This window comes from Monoraphidium neglectum (genome assembly GCF_000611645.1).
Source record: "Monoraphidium neglectum strain SAG 48.87 unplaced genomic scaffold scaffold01641, whole genome shotgun sequence".
Classification (NCBI taxonomy): domain Eukaryota; kingdom Viridiplantae; phylum Chlorophyta; class Chlorophyceae; order Sphaeropleales; family Selenastraceae; genus Monoraphidium; species Monoraphidium neglectum.
The window spans coordinates 1-9,086 of NW_014011987.1; the positions used below are offsets into that span (position 1 = coordinate 1).

At 63.9% G+C, this 9,086-nt stretch overlaps 4 protein-coding genes across 4 annotated transcripts; all 4 read right to left on the bottom strand.

The window, feature by feature from the left end:
- Window positions 1-39: 39 nt before the first annotated feature.
- On the bottom strand, window positions 40-1,145 carry MNEG_8562 (Photosystem II stability/assembly factor; the record flags this gene model as incomplete). The annotated part of the gene is made up of 4 exons (XM_014042960.1): window positions 40-192; window positions 340-490; window positions 735-811; window positions 1,070-1,145. Coding segments are annotated over 4 exons (457 nt in total), but the record flags the coding sequence as incomplete, so codon positions are not given.
- Window positions 1,146-1,319: 174 nt separating this feature from the next.
- On the bottom strand, window positions 1,320-1,678 carry MNEG_8563 (hypothetical protein; the record flags this gene model as incomplete). Its single annotated transcript, XM_014042961.1, has 2 exons — window positions 1,320-1,516; window positions 1,621-1,678. 2 exons carry the CDS (start codon window positions 1,676-1,678, stop codon window positions 1,320-1,322), a joined length of 255 nt encoding a protein of 84 aa, XP_013898415.1.
- Window positions 1,679-2,594: 916 nt separating this feature from the next.
- MNEG_8564 (hypothetical protein) lies at window positions 2,595-7,423 on the bottom strand (the record flags this gene model as incomplete). Its single annotated transcript, XM_014042962.1, has 11 exons — window positions 2,595-2,852; window positions 3,234-3,278; window positions 3,464-3,560; window positions 3,815-3,900; window positions 4,196-4,366; window positions 4,732-4,890; window positions 5,261-5,352; window positions 5,696-5,861; window positions 6,153-6,695; window positions 6,926-7,131; window positions 7,378-7,423. 11 exons carry the CDS (start codon window positions 7,421-7,423, stop codon window positions 2,595-2,597), a joined length of 1,869 nt encoding a protein of 622 aa, XP_013898416.1.
- An 826-nt stretch (window positions 7,424-8,249) lies between these two features.
- MNEG_8565 (hypothetical protein) lies at window positions 8,250-8,780 on the bottom strand (the record flags this gene model as incomplete). The annotated part of the gene is made up of 1 exon (XM_014042963.1): window positions 8,250-8,780. The coding sequence occupies one exon, from the start codon at window positions 8,778-8,780 to the stop codon at window positions 8,250-8,252; it is 531 nt and encodes a 176-aa protein (XP_013898417.1).
- Between the last annotated feature and the right edge of the window lie 306 nt (window positions 8,781-9,086).

Consider the following 9,086-nt stretch of genomic DNA (forward strand, 5'->3'; position numbering starts at 1 on the left):
CAAACATAACAGGACGCAGGCAGCGCCGCCCCCGCGCACCGCTGGACACGGTGCGGTTGAGGGTCGCGTCCACCGTCTCCTGCACCGCGGCCGTCCAGGTGTAGGCGGTGTTGTCAGTCACATAGATGGCGCCCTGGTCGGTCGTCATCTCAGCGGCGCCGTTGCCCAGCGCCGTGATCAGCAGCGGCGTGCCTGAAGGGCGGTTGGGGCGGTTGGGGGCAGGGTCGATTGCGTGCCCGTGGGGGCAAGAGAGCCCAGGCCCGCCGGCAGGCGCTGTGGATGGGTGGACGGGTAATCGCCCTGGATCTGCATCAGCCAATTCAGCGGGCTCCAGCGCACCGGGCAGCTTGTTGCTGAGCGGGATGCGCTCCCAGTTCTTGCCGCCGTCTGCGGTGTGCAGCAGGATGGCGGGCTTGCCGATGATCCAGCCCTCAGAGCCGCTGAAGGAGATGCTGTTGAAGCGGTAGTTGAAGCCCTCGTCACGCGCGGCCTGGGGAGGAGGGACGTGTGTGTATGTGCGTGTGTGTGAGTATGTGTGTGTTTGTAGGTTCTTGACTTGAGTTCTGCTCTAATCAGGCTACAAAATGCTCTAACAGGGTGACATCATGCTTTTTGCAGTGTAATGCAAGTAGCCAGAGCCAACGGAGAGCCGCGTGCAAACGAGGCTTGCACGCACGCCACCGCCCCTCCTACACCACCCTCGGCCCTCCCGGCCCCGCGCCGCCCCCGCGCACCTCAATGGTGCGCTTCTCCCAGGTCTTGCCGCCGTCCAGGGTCTCAAGCAGAGTCTGGCGTGTGCCCAGGACGTAGCCTTCGGTGGAGGTGGGTGGCCGGGGTGCGGTTGGGTGGGCAGAGGTTGGTCATGCCGTCGCCTGTGCTCGCGGCGCGCAGACAAACGCTGTCTCCGTGCAGCAAAGAATGTCTGCAAGCCGGCCGCCACGTGCAAGGCTAGTTTGAGTGGAGCGTGTCACTTCTTGCTGCAACAACCGGGGCCCACGTGCAGACGGGACGTGTGCGCGCACACAGGCGCCCTTGCATCCGCTTCCCCTGTTGGACTGGGTCGCCCTACCGTGGTTGGGGTTGTCGCCCGCAAAGCCAATGTCCAGGAGCACCACCCCCGCGTCAAGAGGCAGGTCAACCTGCATGCAGCAAACGAGCGTGGCAGACTAAATCGACGGCGACGGGCGCCCGCACTTGCGCGGGCACTGGCCCGCGTGTGGTGGTAGGTGCTGGCCAACGTGGGGCCACGTCAGCAGCGGCCGCCACAGCGCACACGTAAGCCCATTCGTGCCGGCGCTTGATCAGGTGGCCCGTCAGCTTCAACTTGCCTTCTCCCAGTCAGCCGACAGCACGGTGTTGGCGCTCGCCGCGTCGGGAAGCGCCAACTGCGGCAGCACGCCCGCCGCGGCCGAGAGCGCCACCGATGCGCTCAGCAGGGAGCGCCGGCTGGTGGCATCGGCGTCTGCAGTGGACTGTGCCCGCACCACGACTGATCGCGGCTTGCAGGGGCCGAAGGCTGCGAGGTGCGGGTGCAGCGGAAGGATGCCGATCTTTCATCTCGCGCTGGACCAAGTCGAGCCCATGTCCTTCTCAGACGGATCCAATTCTCACGATTCTCACCCTTGCGATTGTTTGCCTTGGCCCCGGCGGCCTGGGTCCTCTGCGCGGCGAGCTGCATTGTTTGTGGCGAGGGGCTCGAGTGCACGAAGCGTGCAGTCGTGCAATATTAAGAGTTTAAATGACTACAATTGTGCACAGCATCGCAATGTGCATGATGCCCTGACTGTTGCTGCACGCCCGCCGCATTGCTGCGCAGAGCGCGCTTCTGGAGCCACCCGTCCACCGCCACCCGTCCACCACTGAGCACGCGGCGACGCCGCTGTCGGGGCCAATGGGGTATCTCTAGCCATACTTTCATCTGAAGCATGCCGATCTAGGTGCCTCGTGTCTGTAGAGAACGCTCGATTGTGCCTGCACCGCCCCTGCCTCAACCTTGATGGGTGGTGACCCACCCCCGGCTCGAGTGACCCAGCCGCGTGGATTGGGAACATGCGGGTGGCCTTCAGGCTTCTGCAATTTGCACGCGCCCGATCGTGTCTTTCCTGGGCAACCCCATGCAGTGGGACCTTCCTGGCAGTGTGCCTTTTGACTGTGGGTTTGACCAGGCTGCGACGCAGCCGTGGCGCTGGCACAGTTGGGTCTTGTGTCTGGCACCCCCGAAACGCGCCAGGCAACAGCCAGCGAGGCACTGTCAGATGGGATTCTGCTGTGAGGTTACACGGCAGGAACCCGGGCCCCCACCTGCGCTAAGAACGGGCAGTAGAGTGGCACAATGGACGAGGAAGGCATGCCCGGGCTGCACGATCTATTTTGTGGGCGCGCAGGGGCACCCCCGCGGGTGGAGGCCACGGCAATGATGACGCACGATAACATTTATGAAGCATAAGTGAAGGGACAGTCCCAACATTGGGTCACACCTAGACTAAATTAGAAGTCCCCACAGCCACAGGGCGCCCGGCCAGGGGGACAAAGGGACACCCGGCCAGGGCGACAAAGGGACAGGGCGCCCGGCCGCCGCCGCCGACGCCCAGCCCCTACAACCACAATGCCACCGCCGCCGCCGCCGCCGCAACAGCCGCCACCGCCGCCGCCCCCCCGCCCCGCAGGCCCCCGCCCGCCGCGTTGGTGCGGACGCGGCGCGCGTCGGGCGTGCTGGCGTTGAGCAGGACCTCGGGGATGCCCGCGTTGATCTCCCCGTCGGCCTTGCCGCTGCTGCGGCCGGTGGCCTCCTCCAGTGAGTACCCCCAGAGGCCGTACTTCGCCAGCACCCGCAGCCGCTTGCCGCACACGTCCTGCGAGGGGCGCCCCGGCACGGGGGAGGGCGGTCGCAAGGGGGGGAGCGGCGCAGGGTCAGGGTCGGCACGGGTCCTCGGGCCGGACTGGGGTGGGGGATGGATGGGGTGGGATGCTGCCCTTGCTCGGAGACCAGAGCTAGTTTGCCCGGGCCGCATTGCCACCGCTCACCACGTACGCCCCCACTCAAGCCCAAATCAATGAAGAAGCAACACACAATATGGATTGCCATGATCCCACAAACACACACACACACACACGCGCGCGCGCGCGCACGTGCGCACACACACATACACATACATACACACACACACACACACACACAGAACAGAACCTGTATGCAAACGCGCAAATACACCCACGCATACACGCACACACACCTGCATGAGGATGAGCAACGTGTGGTTTGTCTTGTCGTCGTTGACCTGCGGTTGGGCGGCAAAGACGAGCAATGCCAGGGTTACTTGCTTGCATCAATCCAGGGGCCAGCGGTTGAGGTGTTTGTTGATAGCCAAGACAGCGGGTAAACGGTAATGCTCCAACAACACTTTGACTCCTGCACGCAAGGCGTGCTGGAGTCAAAGTGTTGACTCCTTTCACATTCTCACACCTGTGCGTTTATGGGCGACTTGCACATGAAGTCGCCGTCGTTCTGCCGGCGCTCCCCGTCGAGGTAGCAGTACTGGTGGCCAAATCCATCGATGTCCCTTGGATTCAATAACGAACCAAACAAGCCGGACATATGTTGTTTGCAGAGGGAGCTTGTTGGTGGGGTGGTGTTTTGGGCGGCGGCAGATTGTGCAGGCACGGGCTCATCAAGGAGATCTGGCGCCTGCAAGTCGGTGCATGCGCCCTGGGGACCGGATGTGCGGGCCGCCGAGACGCGTGTATGGCCAGATGCTCAGCGCGTATTTCGCTGCCGCGTTGCCGCGCAGGCAAGGGTGCCAGCTGCAGCGCCCACCAGCTGAATTGGAAGTCCTCGTTTATCGGGACGCCGTCCGGCCCGTTGAACGAGTTGAACGCCGTCTCCTTGGCTTGCAGGCCCACCTGCGTGCGCGTCGTGCAAGGGGGCCGACCGCACGTGTGCTGTCGCCAAAACAGGTGAAGGGGCACAGCTGCACGACGTTGTGCGGCAAATCTTTCATGCAGATACGGTACGCAGCATATCCCGGCCATGTGCGACCTTTTGGTCTCCTTCATGGCGCCGCTGAGAACACTGCCCCTCACAGCTCTCACGTGTCCTCCTTTGCAACTCCCGCTGGCCCCCCTTCCACCCCCTAGCTCCTACAAAACGCCTCCCTCCCCACCGCCACGCAAAGCGCCAGCACAGCCGCGCCCGCACCATCCGCGTGAGGTTCATCTTGCCGCTTGCGTATTTGGGCAGCCCCTGCAGCGCCACCGGCATGTCCTTCCACACGCCCATCTCATCCAGGTCGTCCGCGGCCTTCCCAAACTTCTGGACGGCCTCCGTCGTCAGCAGCGACGGGAACTCGCTCAGAAGGCCCCCATCAACCTGAGAGGACCCCGGCGCACGCGGCGAGGGAGGGGGTTAGCGCGGCGCAGCGCCGCATGCGCCCTTTCGCAAGTGGGGCCGGGGAAGGAGGCTGCCAATCCGCTGCAGGGAGGCTGGACATTTCCCCTGCTGTCGAGGCAGACGGCGCCCCTCGGGCCCGGCCTTCTCCGGCGCCGCCCTCGCGCGCCGTCCTGGCGCCCTGGCCTGAAGAAACTTTGCCAGTCCCTGCAGCCACTGCCGTGCGGCACAGGGATGCACGCTGCACACACGCGCACCGTCAGAGCACAGGCTGCAGACCTGGCGGGACGTTTACGGCGGGCGGTCAGTGCAACACATGCGTGTGCCTAGAGAAAAAGGCATCGCACCTCCAAGAGCCAGAAGCCCTCTGCCAGGGTGTCCTCTGGTGTGAAGTCGTAGACTGTCGTGTTGGAGGGCGACTTGCCCACCACGGCCCAGAAGTCAAACCGCTGCTTGTGGCCCTCGGGGATAGGCACCCACCACTGCGCTGTCCGGTTCAGCATGCCCTGAGGACGAGTGTGAGTTGTGTGTGTGTGTGTGTGTGTGTGTGTAAAGTGGGGTATGGTGTAAGAGTTACTGGGCACTTCGGGTCAGCCCAAGCTGGGGATGTAGCAGAATGGCGCTCCACCTGCGGCACACTTCTTTTGCGCACATGGCAATGCGGCCTAGACCCAGACACAAGACCCCTCAGTGCTGGCTGTCGCCCCCAATCACATGCACACACGCGCAGACACATGCACACCCACGCATATCAGGAGTTCAGGACACGCCCACATGCAGAATGACACAGAAACAAAGACCTGGACACATTTCCCCACTCATACATACACATGAACACGCACACGGACTCTATAATGCTTTGCCCTTCCTCCACACCCTGATGTGGTACACGGGTGTGAACAGCATCTTTCTGGTGCCAGGGAACACCTCAACGGGCACAGGCTGGATGTCGGTCAGCTCCATGGAGACTGGGGGGGGGGGGGTGCAGGAGGTATGGTAAGGGGTTGCGGGGTGAGGCGTGCAGGGTATGTTGTGTACGTGTAACGGGCTTGGCTATGGCGCAAGGCACTGTTCGAACTGGTGGGGGCGTGATGCCGTGGGCCAAGAGCCAGGTAGGCACCGACAGCCCAAAGACAGGGGAAGGCGACAAGCACAGAGCGTTTGCATCATGCAGACTCGCAAATTGTCAATTGCTGATGATGTTTGTTTCAAATGGGAGGGGGTCATGGGGTCGAGGGCGCCTGCAGCAACAATAGCCACCCACTAGCCTCTCCCCTTCCGCCCGGGGCCCTCACGCCACTCGGTCCTCACACTTGGGGCCGCAGGTGTGGAACTTGACGCGCGCGGTGGGGGGCGTGTCGAGCTTGTAGAAGCACACCTCCCTCATCGTGGAGATGTCCCGCACCGGCACCTTGTGCTCCCCCATGTAGCCCGTGCCCCGCATGACCGTCACCACAATCTGCATGCAGTAGTACCCCTGGGGGAGCGAGGAGCATCGGGCGGCCAAAGTTGTGGGACGCAGGCCTTATCAAGCAGGGGACTATGCTCGGCAGGAGGACTCGGGATGATTGAGGCTTTGAGGCGATTGAAGGGGGGCTGCACAGAGAGTGTGCAGCAGTCTCGGCGAGACGAAGTCGCAAGTATCGAGGACGAACCGTTGAGTCAGGCAAAGCACAGCACAGCACAGCACAGCACAGCACAGCACAGCACAGAGCAGGAAACTGCAGAGGGGGAACAGCAACGCGCGGGGCCGGCGCGCCCTCCTCACGTCTGGCAGGGTGTCCAGGTTCTCGAGCTTGACGCGCGGCGTGGGTGTCAAGCTCGCAAACTCCCCCACGTGGATGCTCTTGCGCAGCGGGAACACCGCCTTTGGCGGCCCGCCGGCCACGAAAGCCGCCTCCTCCGAGATCACCGCCGCGTCTTCCTCGGCCTTCGCCTTGATCTGCTGCGAGTACGCCTGCAGCGCCTTCTTCGCGGCATCAGCCACAGTGCTGTTCGTGCTGACCGCCAGCTCAGAGAGCTTGGACACCTGCCGGTTGACCTCGGCCTCCGCCATGTCGGGGTTGATGGTCGCGTTCTCCGCACCATAGCGGGCGACAAACTTGTCGATGCTGTCGGGGCCGGGCGGCGCGGGGACGTTCTGGGGCACCAGCAGGTAGCTGATGGAGACGCGCGGCACCGTGGTCACGCGCGCCGGCGGGACCACGGACACCAGCAGTCTGCGGCGCCGCGCGGGCGCGGAGGCGAGGCCGCGGCACGACGAGTTGATGTGGGTCGCGCCCAGCACCAGGAGGGGGTGCTGGGGCAGGACCTGCGGGCCGCGAGGGTCGGGCGCGCGCGTGTCATGCGGTTTGGGTGTGCGCTGCGCTGCCAGACTGAGCAGCAGCCGTGGCTCGCCAGCTGCAGGTGCATGCAAGGATTCTTCATCGCATGTGCGTTGCACCTCCAGGCGGACCAGAGGCTGACCCCCCCCACGCCGGGGGCCCTCCCCCATCCGCTGCAAGGCCAGCACGGATGTGGTGGGCTGCAGGCGCCACGCACCTGCAGTGTGGGCACGCCCGCTGCGAAGCTGCCGGGCAGGTTGTTGTTTGAAGACAGCAGCACGGTGAAGAGCTGGTCGCTGTATGGGTTGCCGGCCTTGCGCTGCTGCGTGCGTCCCCAGGCCACCGGCACGTTGAAGTCCTCGGCGCCGGTGGGGAAGAAGGTGAGGGTCGGCGCGCACTGGGCGCGCGCCAGTGGCAGCAGGGCTGGTGGCCGCGGGCGGGGGTGGGGAATGGGGGGTCAGACGTGAGTGCGGGGGTAGCAGGGGCTCACGTGCCTGGTGTAGCGTGCATGCATCTGCATCAAGTGACTCAAGCATATGTTGCTGCACGCGTGCACTCAAGCTAATTAGGCCATTGTGCAGTCTGAACAGCAGCACGCGTTGGTAGCTGGTAGGGCTCACAGCAGCAGCAGAACACAGTGAGCGCAACGCGCCACCCCCCATGTCTCACCTGCCACGACAGTCACGGTCGCCAGCAACACCCGCAATGCCACCATGTTTTGGTCCTTTAATCTAGTCATCGGTCTTCTGTGCCCCCCGCCAGCACCTCCTTCGCCCCGCGGGCCAGTGAACGGTTTGTTTGACGCCAGGCCCGTGTTGAAGCCGTACAGGGGATTCGCAGCGGAAAGTACAATTGAAACCTATTGTTATATTTTTAGTAATCAGCTGGATGCTGGTTGCTCGGGACAGGACGGCTAGTCAGATCGTCGTCGCAGTCTGCCTATTCAAATGCTATGTATCTGGAAAGCAATGAAACGCTGAAAGTGTGCAACCCAAGCTGCGCACACCACCCACATGGGCATCCTCCGCCTAGCACTCGTCGTGGCTTGGCGGTGACACGCATGCTGTCTAGCCACCCCAACAGTCAGTGGGGTGGTCCGTGGCCGCTGCTCACGTGCTGATGTGCACTGGTTTCATTACTAAGGGGGCGGTCCGTGTTCACAAAAGCTATTGTCGTTCATGCTGCTGCAGGACAGGCGCCAGAGGGCCCCAAAGCCCTGGCAGCGGAGAGAGCACGAGCTGGTTGGCTGTAGGTGCACGCCTGCTGTGGGGGCCACAAGCTGCGGAGGAGCTGCATGTTGTGTATTGCATGCAGCTGTCAGCTTTGCGCCAACACAATGCGCCTGCAGGGGCCAACACAGTTCGAAGAAAAGACAAGCCTGCAGGTACATGTGCACTCGTCAGCCCTCATCTGTGCAATAATGAACAGAAGACAAATACCTGGAGATCGTTTGGGACCCATCTGAGATGCGCACGCGCACATTGCTGCTGTGCGCAGCCTGTGCACAGCACGCCCACATGCAAAGCCATCGCGCGTCCCGCTCACAGCGCCAGAGCCAACGCCGCCGCGCCCGCCAGCGCCGTCGCGCCCGCTGCCCGCCACCGCTTCGCGCTCCCCGCCGCCGACTCGCGCCGCGTGCGGTTCGCCGGCCGCGCGAGCGGTGCGGGCATCGCCGCGGGGGCAACTGCAGCTCCGCTGGCGTCCACAGGTGGCGGCGGGGGCGCCGGGGGCGTGAACCTGATGTTGGGCCTCCAGCCCCACGACCCGAAAAAGAGCCCGTTGGCCACCGTCTGGCCGCACACATCCAGCAGCACCACCTCCAACGTGTGGTTCCCCGCGTCCGCCACCCGAAGGTTGAGCGGGCTCTCGCAGTGTATGCGGTCCGCCGAGTTGGCGATGCGCGCGCCGTCGACGTAGCAGAACTGCTCGCCGTAGCCCTGCGTCTCCCACGTGAACGCGGCGCTCGCGCCCGGCGCGACGGCGGCCTCGGGGCCCGCGAGGCTGGCGATCTTGGACTTGACGGTCTGGACCGGCACCGGGCGGTTGCTGGAGTTGCGCAGGCTGTTGCCCATGAACTTTGCGGAGCCGTCGTCGTACTGGTCGAGACCGAACAAGCTGTTTAAATCGGGGACGCCTGTGGCGAGGGAGCCCTCAATCCACACATTGTAGTAGCCGTTGACGAAGCCGGAGCTGTCGAAGAAGGCCTGCAGGTAGTTGGGGGCCCGCGGGTCGGTCCACTTGACGTACTGCCCGAAATAGTCGACGAGGTTGTCGGCCTGGGGCGACGCGTCGAAGGTGCGGTTGAGCTTGGCCCAGACGTGGAAGACAGTGCTGAACAGCGGCTGGTCAGCACTGCGGCGGCAGGGGCGGGGTAGGCG